General features: G+C 52.5%; 1 protein-coding gene across 1 annotated transcript in view; it reads right to left on the bottom strand.

Annotated features, from left to right (window-relative positions):
• TRAP1 (TNF receptor associated protein 1) overlaps positions 1-18,291 on the bottom strand; it is a 63,956-nt gene that overhangs the window by 8,471 nt on the left and 37,194 nt on the right. Inside the window, exons 5-12 of the mRNA XM_055242427.2 lie at positions 15,511-15,582; positions 13,330-13,490; positions 11,899-12,008; positions 11,189-11,262; positions 10,223-10,378; positions 8,563-8,683; positions 7,578-7,647; positions 666-813 (exon numbers count right to left, since the gene is read on the bottom strand). Coding sequence (XP_055098402.1) covers positions 666-813; positions 7,578-7,647; positions 8,563-8,683; positions 10,223-10,378; positions 11,189-11,262; positions 11,899-12,008; positions 13,330-13,490; positions 15,511-15,582 — 912 coding nt within the window. The remainder of the gene's footprint in view (positions 1-665; positions 814-7,577; positions 7,648-8,562; positions 8,684-10,222; positions 10,379-11,188; positions 11,263-11,898; positions 12,009-13,329; positions 13,491-15,510; positions 15,583-18,291) is intronic.

Below are 18,291 nucleotides of genomic sequence, written 5' to 3'. Positions count from 1 at the left end.
GATGGGCTCCGAGGATGAAATGTTCTGGGATTACAGTGGGGGCAGCCACACCACACTGGGAATGCACTAAATGCCACTGAATTGTACATGTTAAAAGGTGAATTCTGTGAATTTGATGCTATGTAAATTGTATCTCAATAAAAAATGGACAAAAAATGTTTATGAAACAAATGTTTCATTTTTCAGCCATCCACTATTTGATTAACTGAACGACGAGCCCCTGTAGCATAGTATTTGGAGACTGATATCCAGTACATGATGAATAGTCCCTCAACAGACACTGAGACCACCCCCTTACCCACCCATGGGATCAGAGTCCTTGGCTTGTCCCACCTGTCTGTGGCTCCCCAGCCCCCAACATCCTCTGAGGGGAGACAGTGTGTGCACACCCCCTTCCTGCCACTCCCTGGGCTGCACCTTCAGACAGCAGTGAGGCTGAGCCCTTCAGAGCAGAGCACAGCACTGGCGGGAGGGTCAGGACATGCCTGGAAGGTGCCAGAGGCCCAGAGGCCCGGCCTTCCATTTCCTAACCCTGGTGGTGGCAGCAGCAGCAGCCAGGGTGCCCAGCTGCACCATCGTCACATCAGGGGACACCTCCACCAGCTTCCTCAGCAGCCCCAGGGACAAGGCGGCCCAGAGAAAGGCCTGGAACACAGCTCCTATACCTTGACCTCCTGCTCGGTGGCGGTCACAATGCCCTCCCGCATGAACAGGCCGTAATCTTCAAAAAACTTTGCATATTTCTCAGCATCTTTTTTACTCTGGTCAATAAAGAATTTGATCAGCCTCTGCTGTAAAACGTCCCGGAGTTTCCTACAGAAAAGAAATGCATTTAATACATACAAGCAGCTTCTATGAAATACAAATGGCCAGAGGGTACGAAAAAATGTTCAGCCCCACTAAGAATCAAAGAAGTGAAAACAACAAGGTACCGTTATTGGCCAAACTGAAAAAGACTGAGCAGAAAGACAGAAACCCTGGGCACTGGCCGGACAGGAGGCAGCAGGGTGGAGCGCACACACCCCCTGGAGGTGGGAGGAGAACCGATGCCCCCAGAGACAGATACCCACGCGCGGAAAACGCTGCCAACCTTTGAGCCAGTTGTTCCAATTATAGGAACTGCACCTTAGGAAACACGTGAGCACACCAAGATTTATGTACAAGGATTTTCACTGTGGCACATAAAATATAACAATTATGAACAACCTCATGTTTAAGAATATAGGCTAAAATTATGTAATGCTAAATGGCCATAAAAAAAAAAACCACACCTTTTAATAATCCTCAATGACATGAGAAAGTTTAGCTGTGTTGAAAGAAAACCCAGAAAAATCCCAATATGGGTAAATTACAGTATGTCTATAGATACAGGCAAAGACTGCACATTCTACATGTACATAACAATTTTCCATCATTAGGAGCAGCACTGTATATACTATATATGTACACTGTAATTTGGGATTTATACTGAATATATGTACACTCTAATTTTTCAAAATTGGGATTTTAGGGATCAGGATATTTACTGCAGCATTACATAATGGCCTAAAATTAGGAACAACTTTATCACTGGGATTAGGGATATTTTTATTTCTTTCTTAATATTTTGCCTTTCCTTTAAGCAGGTAAATTACAAGGTATTTCAATAACCCAGAGCATGGGAACAACACTCTCTGGAGTTCATTTAGAGCCTTTCCTCCCACACTCCATCCCCAGTGACTCATTCCTTCAGCCACAGGGCAGAATGGGACAGGACATGCCTTCATGCCTGGGAGCGGGGGGGGACAGCAGCCCAGGATACAGTGCAGAGCCCAGGGGAGGTGTCCATGCAGGGCCATGGTTGCGAAGAGCCTGGTATGGGTGTCAGAGCCCAAGAACCCCAGAGAAGGGTGTCCAGGCTGGGGGCGTGACCAGCCCACTGTGAAGAGTCAGAGCCCAAGTAGGTGACAGGGACACCCACAGAAGAGGGCAGTGGCAATGGTAGATTGGTTACATGGAGGGGGGATTGGTCAAATGGGTAACTGTGTTAAGAATAATCAAGGCCGGGCGCGGTGGCTCACGCTTGTAATCCCAGCACTTTGGGAGGCCGAGGCGGGCGGATCACGAGGTCAGGAGATTGAGACCACAGTGAAACCCCGTCTCTACTAAAAATACAAAAAATTAGCCAGGCGTGGTGGCGGGCGCCTGTAGTCCCAGCTACTCGGAGAGGCTGAGGCAGGAGAATGGCGTGAAACTGGGAGGCGGAGCTTGCAGTGAGCTGAGATCGCGCCACTGCACTCCAGCCTGGGCAACAGAGTGAGACTCCATCTCAAAAAAAAAAAAAAAAAGAATAATCAGCCGGACAAGGTGGCTCATGCCTGTAATCCCAGCACTTTGGGAGGCCAAGGTGGGTGGATCACCTGAGGTCAGGAGTTCTGAGACCAGACTGCCCAACATGGTGCAACCCTGTCTCTACTAAAAATACAAAAATTAGCTGGGCATGGTGGCGGGCATCTATAATCCCAGCTACTCGGGGGCTGAGACAGGATAATTGCTTGAACCTGGGAGGTGGAGGTTGCAGTGACACCACTGCAGTCCAGCTTGGGCAGCAGAGCGAAAATCAGTCTCAAAAACAAAACAAACAAACAAACGAATGAGAGACAGATTTCTCACTGTCCAAAGGGATTTTCAAACACAGGAGAAGGAAAGACCAGAGCATCCCAGTGGCACTGGCTGGATTCATATTGGAGGTACCAGTGTGAACGCAAGAGAGAAATAAACCAAGGTTTAAGTATAGGTATGTACACACACACACACACACACCACACTCTCTCTCTCCTATTCCTAAGCTGTATCTACTAAGAGGGCCTGGGAGCACTGACACCTCAATAGCAATGAACACCCACAGTGCCCAGATCTTGCCTTCTAAATAACATTCTCCATTAAAGGAGACAGAAGTCCTTAGAGAGGTAGTAGTCCTAGGGCTAAAAGATGTCGTGCAATACAAGGTGAGCCTAGAACATCTGGTACCAGAGGAAGTACTCAAAGCAGGATCTGCCCAGGGCCTGTTCAAAAGGGTGGGAGACCATGAAGAGGCTCCCACTGGCCCCATCAGGGACCATCTGAACATCAAAAATAATAGGCCAGATGCAGTGGCTCACACCTGTAATCCCAGCACTTTGGGAGGCCAAGGCAGCTGGATCACTTGAGGTCAGGAGTTCAAGACCAGCCTGGCCAACATGGTGAAAATCTGTCTCTATAAAAAATAGTAAGCAGGGCGTGGTGGCTCCCGCCTATAATCGCAGCACTTTGGGAGGCTGAGGCGGGCAGATCACCAGATGTTGGGAGTTTGAGACCAGCCTGGTCAACATGGTAAGACCCTGTCTCTACTAAAAATACAAAAAATTAGCAGGGCGTGGTGGTGGGTGACTGTAGTCCCAGCTACTTGAAAGGCTGAGGCAGGAGAATCGTTTGAATCCGGGAGGCAGAGGTTGCGGTGAGCCTGAACGACAGAGTAAGACTCCATCTCAAAAATAAATAAATAAAAATAAAAAAATTTTATTAGTGATAGCAACAGATTATAAACTCTTGAATAAAACAGGAAATCAGCCCATATAAATAAACTATAAATAGTATAAACATAACACATAAATTTTTTTTTTTTCAATCAGATGAAGTCTTGCTCTTGTCCCCCAGGCTGGAGTGCAGTGGTGCGATCTCGGCTCACTGCAACCTCTGCATCCCGGGTTCAAGAAATTCTGCTGCCTCAGCCTCCCAAGTAGCTGGGATTACAGGTGCCTGCCACCATACCTGGCTAATTTTTTTTTTTTTTTGAGATGAGTCTCGCTCTGTCGCCCGGGCTCTAGTGCAGTGGTGTGATTTTGGCGCACTGCAATCTCCACCTCCCAGGTTCAAGCAGTTCTCTGCCTCAGCCTCCCGAGTGGCTGGGATTACAGGTGCCCTCCAGCACGACTGGCTAATTTTTTTCTGTTTTTAGTAGAGATGGGGTTTCACCATCTTGGGAGGCTGGTAACTCCTGACCTCGTGATCCGCCCGCCTCGGCCTCCCAAGGTGCTGGGATTACAGGCGTGAGCTACTGTGCCCGGCCTAATTTTTCTATTTTTTAAGTAGAGACAGGGTTTTACCATGTTGGCCAGGCTGGTCTCGAACTCCTGACCTCAGGTCATGTGCCTGTCTCGGCCTCCCAAAGTACTGGGATTACAGGTGTGAGCCACCGCGCCCGGCCAACACATAAATATTTTAAGTAAATAAATGAATATATTGAGAGTTTCATGAAGAATGTGACATTTACATAGCTTAAAATACCACCCCATAACATCTGTTAATTACAAAGGGAAAGACATCCTTGTTTGTTGGAAATGCACCCCAAAGGCATTGGGAAGGCAACTCCTCTCACAGGGTTCGAGGAAAAACGTGTTCTTGGTACCATGCTTCCAACTTTTAAGTCTGTGATTCTTTCAAAAGCTCTAATTTCGGCTGACTCTTTTCTGAGCGAGATGAGTTCTCAGACTGACATTCGCAACAACCTTTGAGAAGCTGAGATGAGGACCCCTGCTCTGCAGCTTCAGATACCACCAGGGGGCCAGCATGCCTGCCACAGCCAAGAATGCAGCTCCCTTACTGCGGAGGACCACCCCTCTGTGACTAGGTTTCCACGACTATGAGTGAGGACTCACGGCTCCCCTCACGGGATGAAACAGGTGTTCATGCAGGCTCAGCACAGTTCTCAGTGGAGAATACTCAGGAAACACATTCAGGATGGGGAGAGGAACGCAGCCGCCTCGGCCCGCAGGGACACCAGGAGCTCTCTCTCCACGGGGCCTGGCCCGTGCCTCCACTTCATCCGTGAGCTTCCCAGATGAGGCCAGACGTGTCCCCGGTTCAGTGGGTGTCCTCTGCCTTATCCAGCCCAGGGACATTGTGCCTGGAACCTCCCCTCCTGTGGCCACTCCTGGGCAGGGTGATGGGGATGGACAAAGGGTGGGTACAACTCCAGCACCAGCAATAATAATATTCCGGGAGTCAGCCCCAAGCCCTCTTCACTGAAGTGAACTGAAACACTGGGCAGATCACCAGTAACCCACAGACGCACTCGAAGTGCACAGGGTCAATAAACCGAAGAGCACAACTCTAACTACCACAGAACAGTCACTGCTGTGGGGCGGGGATGCATCCTGCTGAGGTCAGCACATCTGCTGCCCTGTGGTCATGTCAGCAACAACGCAGGGTCCTGCTGTCAGGACTCAGCACGGCTGTGTGGGGAAACAAGGACTGAGGCCCCCTTTTCATTGATTATATAACATATCTGTAGTCAGCAAGGAAAACGCCTTTTATATAGTTAAATCTTCTGACCAAGTAACCCTACCCCTAGTATTCTATCCTAAGGAAATAGAGCTGCAAGTAAAGATTTCAGAACAGGCCAGGTGCGGTGGCTCACACCTGTAATCCCAGCACTTTGGGAGGCCGAGGCAGGCAGATCACAAGGTCAGGAGATCAAGACCATCCCAGCTAACACAGTGAAACCCCATCTCTACTAAATATACAAAAAATTAGCCAGGCGTGGTGGCAGGTGCCTGTAGGCCCAGCTACTCGGGAGGCTGAGGCAGGAGAATGGTGTGAACCCGGGAGGTGGAGCTTGCAGTGAGCCAAGATCGCGCCACTGCACTCCAGCCTGGGTAACAGAGCAAGACTCTGTCTCAAAAAAAAAAAAAAAAAAAAAAAAAATTTCAGAATAAAGATCAACATGTGCACTGCAGTGTCGTAACAGCAGAAACACTGAGACAGCCCAGCTGTGCAGCCCCAAGGGACGGGATCAGTAAACTACGGTAGATCCCTGTGATGTCCCATGATGTAGCAATTAAAACTGCTTCCAAAAAAACATGGGAAGTGCTGCAAATAAACTAGGTAGAAAAAAGGAAACAGAGTATAAGCAATATTAATTCAATTGTGTGAAAAACAAAAACAGGTCGGGTGCGGTGGCTCAAGCCTGTAATCCCAGCACTTTGGGAGGCCGAGGCGGGTGGATCACGAGGTCAGGAGATTGAGACCATCCTAGCTAACACGGTGAAACCCCATCTCTACTAAAAATATAAAAAATTAGCCGGGCATGGTGGCGGGCACCTGTAGTCCCAGCTACTCGGGAGGCTAAGACAGGAGAATGGCGTGAACCTAGGAGGCAGAGGTTGCAGTGAGCTGAGATCATGCCACTGCACTCCAGCCTGGGCGACAGAGCAAGACTCCACCTCAAGGAAAAAACAAAAAAAAAATTCTAAGTGGCCAGGTGCAGTGGCTCATGCCTGGAATCCCAGCACTTTGGGAAGCTGAGGCCAAAGGATCGCTTGAGCCCAGGAGTTCAAGACCAGCCTGGGCAACATAGTAAGATCCCAACTCTACAAAAAATACAAAAAAATTAGCCAGGCATGGTAGCTCACACTTGTAGTCCCAGCTACTTGGGAGGCTGAGGTGGAAGGATTGCTTGAGCCCAAGAGGTTGAGGCTGCAGTGAGCTATGATCACACCACTGCATTCCAACCTACGCAACAAGCAAGACCCTATCAGTCAATCAATAAAACCATCAGTGCGGCTTGCTTGGTTGAAAAAAGAAAAAAATCTCCGTGGCTCTTTCTGCCTCTGAAGGTGAGGCAGGAGGACATCACCAGCAGGCCATGTGACCTGTGCAGGGCTGGGCATGGACACATCAGGCAGGAAACCACACTGCCCACCATCTCCCCAGACCTGCTCCTGCCCACAGCACAGGACAGAATCTCTGAGGACCAGTGCCTCTCGATGTGGGCCTCTCGCCATCGCCACAGCGCAGCCAAACACACACCAACTACCCAGCCTCATCCTTTATCGGAGAAGCTGCTTCCATTTCAACACTGGATAGAAACCGGTGGGCAGAGAAACACTGCAGGTGCATGGGGGGCTCCAACAAGGCCTGTTCCACGGCATGCTGCATGTGGTGGGCTCTTGAGACCTCCAGGGCTCCCAATTCTAGCTGAACCCTCACCCCACAGGCTCCCTCTGAAACCTGCCCTACGTGGCTGCCAATTTGCCCCACCCTAAACCGTCAACAGCAGTCATCGCTAGGTGAGGGCACAGGTTACCTGAATGTGCTCTAGTAAGGAAGCATTACTTGCATTAGGGGAAAAAAAGCCAGTAAGCGAGGTTTTGAATAAAGACTATTTGTTGAGCCTGGGGCCAGAGTGGGGAAGTCATAGCTACTGACGGAGAACCTGGAGCCAGCACACTGGAGTCCCCTCCACACAGGGCTGGCCTGCTGCAGGGCTGCAGTCACAACCCTAGGGCACAGGTGGGCAGGTCTGGCTCTGCGGCCCCTCCCCCTATCCAGACTCCAGCCCCAGCCATGATCAGCCGTCCCCACGTTCTTCTGGACCGCAGGCTTCAGAGGCCAGGCCAGCACCTGGAAGGCTCCTGAGGGCCCCCATGTGCAGGCCAGGCTTCCCCGTCCACCTCTGCTCTCAGCTCCATGGGCCACGGCTAGGGCCCTCTGGGGGCAAAGGAGCAGGTAGGGGCCTTGTTCCCAGCAGGGTCCTCTCCCCGCGGTCCGAGGCTCACCTGATGAGTGCGCTCTCCTGCAGCAGCTCCCGGCTGAGGTTCAGGGGAATGTCCTCACTGTCCACCACACCTGGGAGACACGGCAGTCAGCTTCTCCCAGGGCTGCGGCCCTCCACACCACCCAACATTCCCCATTAACCTGCCCTTTGTCTTCAGGCCTGGCCTTCAACCCAGCACGTGTGCTAAGAGGGAAGCAGGGAGGCGGCACTGCGGGAGCTTCCTCTACGTCCTGCCACCTCCCAGAACAGTGACCTGGGCTGTCGGTGGCAGGGCCAGCCTCGGGATACACTCAGAAAATGACAGCCTGGGCTTTATGTTAAAAATCATAACTCTGGCTGGGCGCAGCGTCTGACGCCTGTAATCCCAGCACTTTGGGAGGCCGAGGTGGGCAGATCACGAGGTCAGGAGGTCGAGACCAGCCCGACAATTATGGTGAAACCCCATCTCTACTAAAAATACAAAAATTAGCCGGGTGCGGTGGCAGGCGCCAGTAATCCCAGCTACTCGGGAGGCTGAGGCAGGAGAATCATTTGAGGGGTTGCAGTGAGCCACGATTGCGCCACCGCACTCCAGCCTGGGTGACAGAGCAAGACTCGTCTCAAAAAAAAAAAAAAACCTCTATCAGGGATGGTTTGCACCTCTGTGTACCAAGGCTTAAATACTGAAGTCTTTCTTAAACTATAATCTCACTCAAACGTGACACAACTCACATATAAATCTGAAACTCACACAATATCCCTACATATGGAAAGACCTCAATCTGAACACCCCAGTGCTCCCCCCAGATCAGTCATGTGTGTAGGGAGGCGGGGCAGCTCCCGGGGTGTGTAAACGTGGCTGACACACAGGCCCATGGGCGGCGCAGGCCGACGGCGGTGCTCTCGCTGCAGAGGGCTGCTGAGAACGGAATCAGCACGGTCCCTCACAGATGCAGTGGGCGACACTGGGCCACACAGGCACTACTCACAGACTCTGAGCAGCGTACCTCGGATGAAGCGCAGCCACTTGGGCAGGATGTCTGTGGCCTTGGTCTGGATGAGGACTTTGCGGCTGTACAGTGCGACGCTGGAGCCCAGCTCCCGGCTCACATCAAACATGGACGGTTTCTGGGGGTGAGGAGAACACGCCATCATGCAGCACTGACCCTCCCCAGGCAGGCCCTGGCTGGGAGGCGGGGGCGGACGCGATGAATCCAGCGCCCACTCCCCGCCTCACCCTCCCCCAGCGTCTGCTCTGAGTTGAAGCCCAGTGCAGGGGCCCCACAATGCCCCACGCTGTGGCTCTGCAGGGGCCGAAGGCCTTCTCTGGCAGCTGCCGCCCTCCCCAGCCCACCCCCTAAGGAGGACACAAGAGAGTGAACCTGGCACGTACCCCTGAACACCCCCAACACAGCCAAAACTTGCTACAGGTCGGGGGTCAGCAAAGAGCCCTCCGACCAAATCCAGCTCACTGCCCACCTCTGTGTAGTCTAAGAGTGGTTTTTACACTTTCAAACAGTTGAGGAAAGATTTCGAAAAGGAGTATCTCATGAGACATGAAGATGAAATTCAAATTTCAGTGTCTACACAGCTCACGGGACCCGGACCTGTGTACTTGGAAGGCAGCAGGGCAGTGCTGCTTCCTCACCCGGCAGGGTTAGTGGCTACGACAGAGACCGGGCCCGAAAAGCAGGGGCCAGCTCCTGTCTGGCCCTCATGGAACGTGCTGCCAACACCTGCTCCACACCGGCACTTCCCGAACCGGGACCCACACCTCACCACAGGGGATCTGGTTAAAATGAGGGGGGTATCTAGTTCAAATGTTGGGAGACCTGGTTAAAATGCAGGGGATCCGGTTAAAATCCGAGGGATCCGGTTAAAATGCAGGGGGACCTTGTTAAAATGTGGGGAGATCTTATTAAAATGTGGGCTCCCACGCAGGAGCCCTGGGTGGGGCTTGAGACTCTTAACAAGCCGCTGGAGGCCACAACTGGGTGGCTCTTTCCAAGATGGATGCCAACTGTGCAGGACATTAGGAGAGTTCCAGGCAGACAAGGACAGGAAAGCCTGGGGGCGGGACAGGCTGACTCTCAGCCCCGAACAGTTCTCCTTACGGCAGGATTTGTGGGAACTTCAATGTGGTAAAGGAAACCAGGGGAGTTGGAGGGTGTGGAGGAAGCACACAGAGAGGCCAACGGAGAGGCAGACCACAGGCCCTTCCCAGAGCGCCTGGCAGGACAGCATCCACTGATGCACAGCAGATGATGTAGGCTCTGAGGGCCCTCCCCAGGCACACCCCAGTCCACAAGCCTCCACCCCAGCCTGCACTGAGATGCCCATCAATCCTTCCCTCGCCATGTGTGACCCCTGAGAGATAGAGAACCTCTGTGGTCACCCACCCAGAGGCATCTGTTCTTTTTTTCTTGTTTTTCAGAGATGCGGTCTCACTATGTTGGCCAGGCTGGTCTGGAACTCCTGGGCTCAGGTGATCCATCCTCCTCAGCCTCCCAAAGTGCTGGGATAACAGGCGTGAGCCACCACACCCAGCACTACCTGTGTTTTTCACGCCCTCACGCTGCCACGTTAATCATGTGACATCTGCAGAGCTGAGGTCACAGGGGACAACAGAGTCACCCAGAGAGCCGTGGGCCTGCCGCAGTGCCTCACCATGTCGGGCACATAGAAGATGCTGCGGATGTTGAGCGGCGCGTCCGTCTTATAGTGCAGGGTGTAGCGGGGCTTGTCGTGAGCCTGCGCGATGTAGCGGTAGAACTCCTCATGTTGCCACTCACCGACGTCCTTGGGGTCCATCATCCAGACAGCCTGGAAACGGAGATCGGCGGGGAGGGCGTCGTGTTCACCACGCACGCCTTCCCCACCACCGTGCAGGCCTGAGCCAGGCTCCTGAGACAGACGGGCGGTGGTCTCAGGTGTAGACCCCTCTCCAGCCCCACCACGGGGCTATGCCGGGTAGTGCAGGGGAGACACACAAGCCTCTGGGGCAGGAGCTCCGCAGGACAACATGTCAGGAGGACCAGCCCGGCCCTGAGGGGGCCTGTGGGAGAGGACGACGCTGCCCAGCAGGGGCGAGCTGACGAACACAGTGTGGGCCGTGAGAGCGAGGATGACCCACGCTGCACCACAGCTGAGCTGCGAGGGGGAAGTCAGTCACTGAGGACAGCATGCCGCGTAACTCCGTCCAGGAGAAACGTCTGGAACAGGCAGCACAACAGACAGAAAGGAGACTGTGGCTGCTGGGACTGGGGGAGGGGCAATGGGGAAAGGCTGCTTTTTGGGGTGATGGGATGTTCTGGAATTGATGTGGAGTGGCTGCACAGCTCTGTGGCTGCACTGAACACCATGGCTGCACACTAACTTGGTGAGCCAGCTGGGATGGGCGTTACACCTCAGTGAACCCTGACCCCTGACCCTGGCTGCCCGGTGCACAGGGGCAGGGAGGGCTGTGGTGGAGCTGGGCCCCTGCCTCATCCCCACACCCAGGTCTCATCTCCACAGAGCAGCTCGCCCTGTGACTCTGGGCCGCATCCCCTGGGCTCATCGCTTCCCCGCTGCCGTGAAATGTACAGATCCGTCTCCATGTTTGACCAGACCGTAGAGGAACTCAGGGCTCACCTGCAAGGTGTTCATCCGCCTTCCATTCAAGTACAAGGGGAAGCTGACGAAGTTGCTGTACTTCGTTACCACATCTGGAAGGGACAAAAGAAAAACCACACTGCATCTACAATGCTTGTGGAAACGCAAGCTTTGCAGCAGCTCCAGGGTGAGCGCCAGCCTGCTGGGAAGGGTCTTCCACGCTGTGCACACTTCACAGGTACAGAAACAGGCACAGCGGGGACACCTGTCCTCCCACCAGTCTCACGGGGGCAGCAGCGGAGCCCAAGTGAGAAGCAGAGCTGTGGAGGCCCCGGCTGCTGCGACACTGCAATGCCAGCTTGTGGCTGGAACACGGCTTTCTGGGCTGACTCCTGGGGGTACTCAGGGCCTCCCTGAGTGTCCAGTAGGACACAAAGAGGGAAGGCCACGGCCACATCCTGGGACAGGACTGCGCCAAACCCCCAGGTGCACTAAAGGCCAAGGGCCACGCAGAGGAAGGAGAATTGAGGTCCACCTCAGCCAGGCCAGCTTCCTGCAAGTCTCCGCAGGAGCTCAGTGCTACGCAGCCCGGCGGGCAGCCCCCTCCCAGTCCTGCAGCAGCACGGCCCTTCACGGCTCTGCCTGTGCACCCTTCATGCAGGTAGAACCCTGGAAAATGCCTGCTGACCTGGTGGCCTCCAGGCCACACCTGGATCCCGGAGTGAGCCTGGGCCCGGGCTCCCACTCACCTCGCACCCGGGCCTCGCTGGCAAACTCCTTGCAGTCAGATTTCAGGTGGATGATGATTTTTGTCCCGGTTCTAACTCCTGAAGCTTCGGCGATTTCAAACACTCCAGAGCTATGGCAGGCAAGGAAAGGAAAAGCCAGGTGGATGCGACACTGGGACATGTCCTGCATGGGACTCCAGCGGTTCCCGAGGGTTTCACAGGCAGAGCCCAAACCAACACACAACACACCTCAAATGCCCCATTTCTGACCCCAGGGTACCACTCAGGCTATCACATGCCCATCAGGAATGCTGACCCTGTCGCAGGCAGCAGAGTTCTCCTGGTTCCCTTGGGCGGGGGTCCTCCACCGACCCTGGGCGTAGAAGAAGCTTCTGGGCTTATCCCAAAAGCAGGCCTGGGGCACTGTGGGGGACTGGCCCAGATCCAAATTGGGTGCCGGATGCCCAGGGGCAAAAACAAAGGCCAGGGGGCCAGGCGCCCCCTAAGAAGAGCAGAAAACCATCTCAGAAGCACAGGAGCGGGGAAACCCCCGGCAGGGCCGTGTTGATGCCTTGGCCCAAGTTTACTCTGAGCCCTGCTCTCGTGGAATTAAACAGGAATGTTAGTTTTGGGAGAGTGGGGAGTCAAGCTGAGCACACTGCACACACTGTGGAGCAGAAATGGCATCACGGAGGGAGGACGCCTCGGCTGGCTGGAAGCGGCTCACCCGCTAAGAAAGCCCTCGGAGCCGAGCGCGGTGGCTCACGTCTGTAATCCCAGCACTTTGGGAGGCCGAGACGGGCAGATCACCTGAGGTCGGGGTTCGAGACCAGTCTGACCAACACGGAGAAACCCTGTCTCTACTAAAAATACAAAATTAGCCGCGCGTGGTGGCGTATGTCTGTAATTCCAGCTACTCAGGAGGCTGAGGCAGGAGAATCACTTGAACGTGGGAGGCAGAGGTTGCAGTGAGCCAAGATTGTGCCATTGCACTCCAGCCTAGGCAACAAGAATAAAACTTCGTCCCAAAAGAAAAGAAAAGAAAAAAAAGCCCCCAGCAGGCTCCTCACCCTATAGAGGCAGAGGTGGGCTGGTGAGGCAAAGCCAGGAAATGCCAGGGCCAGGAGGAAGTGGAATGAGCTGTTGCAGAAGGTCGGTCATAGGAGGCTGCAGAGGGGCCACCGGGGGACAGGCCAGTCCTGCAGCTCAGCCACTGAGAAAGGAGCTCAGCGTGGGCCAGGCCTGCCTTACTGAGCGCAGTGGTGGTGACCAACCACATGGGACCAGACAGGCGCCACGGGCCACTTGGAGCCACAAAAGTCACTGACTCCCCAAAGTGGGAGAGTCAGATTTCACATAAAAAGCCCAGAAAATGCCTGTGTATTTCCAAACTCCATGCTAAGGGCTCCAGCTCAGCTTTGAGCTGCCTGGCAGGCACCATTCGTCACTCACCCGTCTGAAAGCCACTGGTAACCCGGGCTCCCCGGGAATGACGAGCGGGAATAGACCTCCACTCTGTCAGCCACCATGAAGGCTGAGTAGAAACCCACTCCAAACTGGCCGATGATCTTGCTGCTGGCCTCAGCCTGGTTCTGCAGAGCATCCAAGAAGGCCTGTGGGGCAGAGGCTGGTTAGGGAGGCAGCGTCCCTTCCAGAGAGCAGACAATCACAACACCGTGGCTGTTCTGCTAGCACCGGTAAGACCCCTTCATCCTTAAAACAGCCACACTGAGTACTTTTCCACCCCATTCTACACATGAAGAGCTAAGTCACAGAGAGGTGACGCACTGGCCCTAGGACAACCAGCTGGCAGCAGTGGGACAAGGGTGTATTCCATTTGATTCCCAAAGCCCGTAGTCCTGCCTGTCCCAGACAGGTGGAGGCCTGTGGGTCACACCTGGGGGTGGGGAAAGAGCAGGTTGAATAAGCTCTTTCCCTTGAATAAGCTCCTTCCATAGGAAGGCCAGGAGTGAGGAGAGGCTCCAAACTGGCTTCCATATTCAAGTCTCCTGGAGTCTACACTTTGTGGGAAAAAGAGTAGGAATCACACACATGCGTCTGTAAGCACTGCACAGCACTTTTTTTCTACTCTAACACTGCCAAAGGTCCTAAGGCCAAAATCAAGGAAAATACACACACCCACTACTTTCTCCAATGATGGGAACGTTCTGCATCTGCCAGGTGCAATGTGACAGCCTGCCGAGCACCTGGAATGTGGCCTGTGCAGCTGAGGAGCTCAACGTCCCCTTTTATTTAATTTTAATGCATTTACATTTAAACTGCCACATGCAGCTGGTGGCCACTACACAGGACAGCAGACCAATCTCGAGAGAAATACAACAAAAGACGTAACGTGGACAGTAAAGTCACAGTTATGGTAGGTGTTTTGTTTTTGTAGTTGTTGTTTTTGAGATGGAGTCTCGCTCTGTCGCCCAGGCTGGAGTGCAGTGCCGTGATCTCGGCTCATTGCAACCTCTGCCTCCTGGGTTCAAGTGATTCTCCTGCCTCAGTCTCCCGAGTAGCTGGGATTACAGGTACCACCACCACGCCCAGCTAATTTTTGTATTTTTAGTAGAGATGGGGTTTCACCCTGTTGGTCAGGCTAGTCTCGAACTCCTGACCTCGTGATCCATCTGCCTCGGCCTCCCAAAGCACTGGGGTTACAGGCGTGAGCCACCACAACCGACCTAGTGTTTTCATTTTATAGATGAGGAGATTGAAATAAGTGCTTTGCCCACAGCTGGAAAAGGGCGAGAGCCGGAGGTTCCCAGGCTGTTGGTCTGAGTCCAAATGTGTTGTTGTGCCTCATGGCACTTTTCTGCAAAGTCGATTCCCTGAGCCTTGTGGGCTTGATGCAGAGAGGGTCAGAGGGATCAGTCTCCTGTCACACAGCGTCACGCATGAGAACAGGCTTGGGATGCGATGTCTGTGGGTTTGATGCTTCTGGTCAGAACTGCTCTGTGGGTCGGGGCGTGGTCACATGCACCTGTAGTCACACCTACTCAGGAGGCTGAGGCTGGAGGATTGCCTGGCCAACATGGTGAAACCCCGTCTCTACTAAAGATACAAAAACTTGGCCAGGCGTGGTGGCTCGTGCCTGTAATCCCAGGTACTTGGGAGGCTGAGGCAGGAGAACGGCTTGAACTGGGAGGCAGAGGCTACAATAAGCCAGTACAGTTGCTCCTCATATCTACAGGCCCCACATTTGCAGATTCAACCAGCCAAGGATCGAACATACTCAGAAAAAAATAAAAAACAACACAATGATAAAAAGTAGTATAAAAAACATAACTATGTTATATCTATATTTAGCATTTACGTTGCATCAGTTATTATAAGTAATCTAGAGATCATTTAAAGCATAAAAGAAGATGTGTCTACAAAATATGGCACCACTTTAATCTGGGACTGGAGCATCTGCACTTTGGTATCCAAGGGGCGTCCTGGAACCAGGATACTGGAACCCAAATACTGAGGGATGGCTGTCATGTCATGAGGTGTTCCCACAGCACCCACTGCGTGGCATGCAACTGACAATGTTCTTACTTCATCTAGCACCCAGGGCCACCCCTACTGGAGGGATCTTTGCACCCTGAGGGAAATGGGGAGGCTGTGTGGGGGGCCCACGCTTACCTTTGACCCCGATCTGGCAATCGTCCCCAGGTTGGACACCAGCTCTTCCTGTGTCATCCCAATACCAGTATCCTGAGGAGAGAGACATGCTAAGCGCCAAGCCCCCAGCACCTGGGAAGCAGGGTGAGTGCACCAGCAGTCCCAGGGGCTCAAATGGTGTCAATGACATTGGCCAGACAGGGCCCAGCCAGGTAGCACCAGATACTCATCAGAAAAGACTAATTCTAGGGGCCGGGCGCGGCGGCTCATGCCTGTAATCCCAGCACTTTGGGAGGCCAAGGCAGGCGGATCACTTGAGGCCAGGAGTTCAAGACCAGCCTGGCCAACATGGTAAAATCCCATGTCTACTAAAAAAAAAATTGGCCAGGCATGATGGCGAGCACCTGTGGTCCCAGCTACTCGAAGGCTGAGGTAGGAGAATTGCTTGAACCCAATGAACCCAGGAGGCAGAGACTGCAGTGAACTGAGATTGCGCCACTGCACTCCAGCCTGGGTGACAGAGCCAGACTCCATTTCAAAAAAAAAAAAAAAAAAGAAGACTAATTCTAGTCATAGCAGCTTGGCCTCACCAGAGAAAACAGGAAGAGACAGCAGAAAGTTGCTTTGTTTGTTAAAAACCAATCCGAAAAAAAAATATTACGCCAGCAATTAGGAAAAGCACAGCTCTCCCACCATCAAGATGTGGCCCCCACGCCTTCTCCCTGGCTGTGGCTTTGGGGAACAGCGGTCCCCTCCTCTCAATCCAGCAGAATGATCTGACTGAGGAGACCAGGAAGCAGGTATTGGGGGCGCGGCTCTGCACGCGGCCCCCACACCCACCCCCCCGCCATGGGAAGAGCGGGCACAGATGCCTCTCCTGCGGGAAGGCAGAGCCCTTGCGTTGGAGCCTCTATCTGGCCTATCCTGTTGCAGCTGCTCTGGTCTGAGTGCCAGTGTCACCCAAATCCATATGTTAAGACCTAAGCCCCAAGGGGATGGCACTGGGAGTGGGGCCTTGGGGAGGTGATCAAGTCACGAGGGCTCCACTCTCATGAATGGGAGTAGGGCCCTTAGAAAACAGGCTTGAGGGAGCTTGTCTGCCCCTTCCACCTTCTGTGTGAAGATGCAAGAGGCGCTGCCTGAGACAAAGGGCCCTTGCCAGATGCCCAATCTGCTGGCCCCTTGCTCTTGGACCTCCCAGCCTCTAGAACTGTGAGCAATACAGCTCTGTTGTTTATAAATTGCCCAGTCTAAGGTATTCAGCTATAGCAGCCTGAATCACAACACAGACCAACGCACTGGTGAACACACAAGGCCTTACTGACCATGGGCGCCTCCTTCCTCAAAGCCCAGTCAGATTCTCATCTGCAGTTCCTCACTCAACATGCCCATAACATAGCCGCAGCCCCAGCTTGCTCTGCTATGATGTGCAGACCACCTTAAATAAAAGAGATCGCTCCAAGCCTCCACATCTGTGAATTGGGACAAAGGCCTTCAGAAATAGTTTTCTGAACTTTCTTCTAGGAAGTTCCTTTCTAAAGGCTTCCTCTCCAGGACAGCCTGCAGGGGCCATGGGAGCCCACTATTATCGGGCATCAGTGCTGTCTCCATTGGCACAGCAGGGGTGGTCAGTGCCACTCAGCAAATAATCCACAGCAAGCAGCAGGCCAGGGAGATGGGCCAGCTGTCAGCCTTCCCATTGTAGGCAGCACAGGCAGAATGGGCACCAAAACCACATCACCACCAGTTACTGCAGTGCACACATGTGCATGTTTCATGGGCCCCAGCAGCCAACAAGAAACATGGCACCAAGAGGCTTCTGGGCAATTATTTCTGAGGTGCTGGTATGAAAAGTCCAAAATCCAGCCTGATTCATTTATTGTAGATCATGTAATAATTATGAATAAAAAACTACTTAAAATTAATATCTAGTTGGTATCAGTCATTAAATATAAGTTTCATTTAAGTGTTTAATACATCAGAAACTTAGAGTCCTCAAGGGAAAGGTTAATGTTAGACCAAGGTAAAGGAGAAAATGCAACTAATAGCTCCTATTTTCAATTTATTTTTATTTTTTCCCAAACTGATCTGCACTGCAATCCCAGTCTAAATCCTTACAGGTTTTGTAGAAAATGACAAGCCGATTCTAAAATGTATATGGAAATACAAAGAACCTAGAAAATTTTCAAAATATTTTGAAGAACAAAGTTGGAGAATTTAAAATACCTAATTTTAAGACTTCCTATAAAGCTACAATAATTAAGACAGTGCAATGTGGGCATTTAAGGATCGACACATAGATCAAAGAACCAAACAGAGCACAGGAACAGAGCTGCACAGAAAGTATATTACTTGATTTTTGACAAAGATTCCAAGGTAATTCAATGGGGGATGATAGGTCTATTAACAGATAGTACTGAAACAACTGTACACCCATAAGCAAAATATAAACCTCAACCCCTACCTCACACCATACACAAAAATTAACTTGAAATGGATCATAGATCTAAATATAAGGGCTAAAGCTATAAAACTGCTAGAAGAAAACATAGGGCTGGACACAACAGCTCACATCTGTAATCCCAGCACTTTGGAAGGTCAAGGTGGGAAAACTGCTTGAGCCCAGGAGTTTGAGACCAGCCTGGGCCACAAAGCAAGATCATCTCTACAAAAAAAACAAACAAAAACAACAACAACAACAACAACAAAATTTTCTCACTCAGTCGCACAGGCTGGAGTGCTGGAGCGCAGTGGTGTGATCTCCACTCACTGCAACTTCTGCCTCCCGAGTTCAAGCAATTC

Source organism: Symphalangus syndactylus, chromosome 14 (genome assembly GCF_028878055.3).
Source record: "Symphalangus syndactylus isolate Jambi chromosome 14, NHGRI_mSymSyn1-v2.1_pri, whole genome shotgun sequence".
Taxonomy (NCBI): domain Eukaryota; kingdom Metazoa; phylum Chordata; class Mammalia; order Primates; family Hylobatidae; genus Symphalangus; species Symphalangus syndactylus.
Note: the sequence above shows the minus strand (reverse complement) of the source record. Positions and strands in the feature narration are given on the sequence as shown.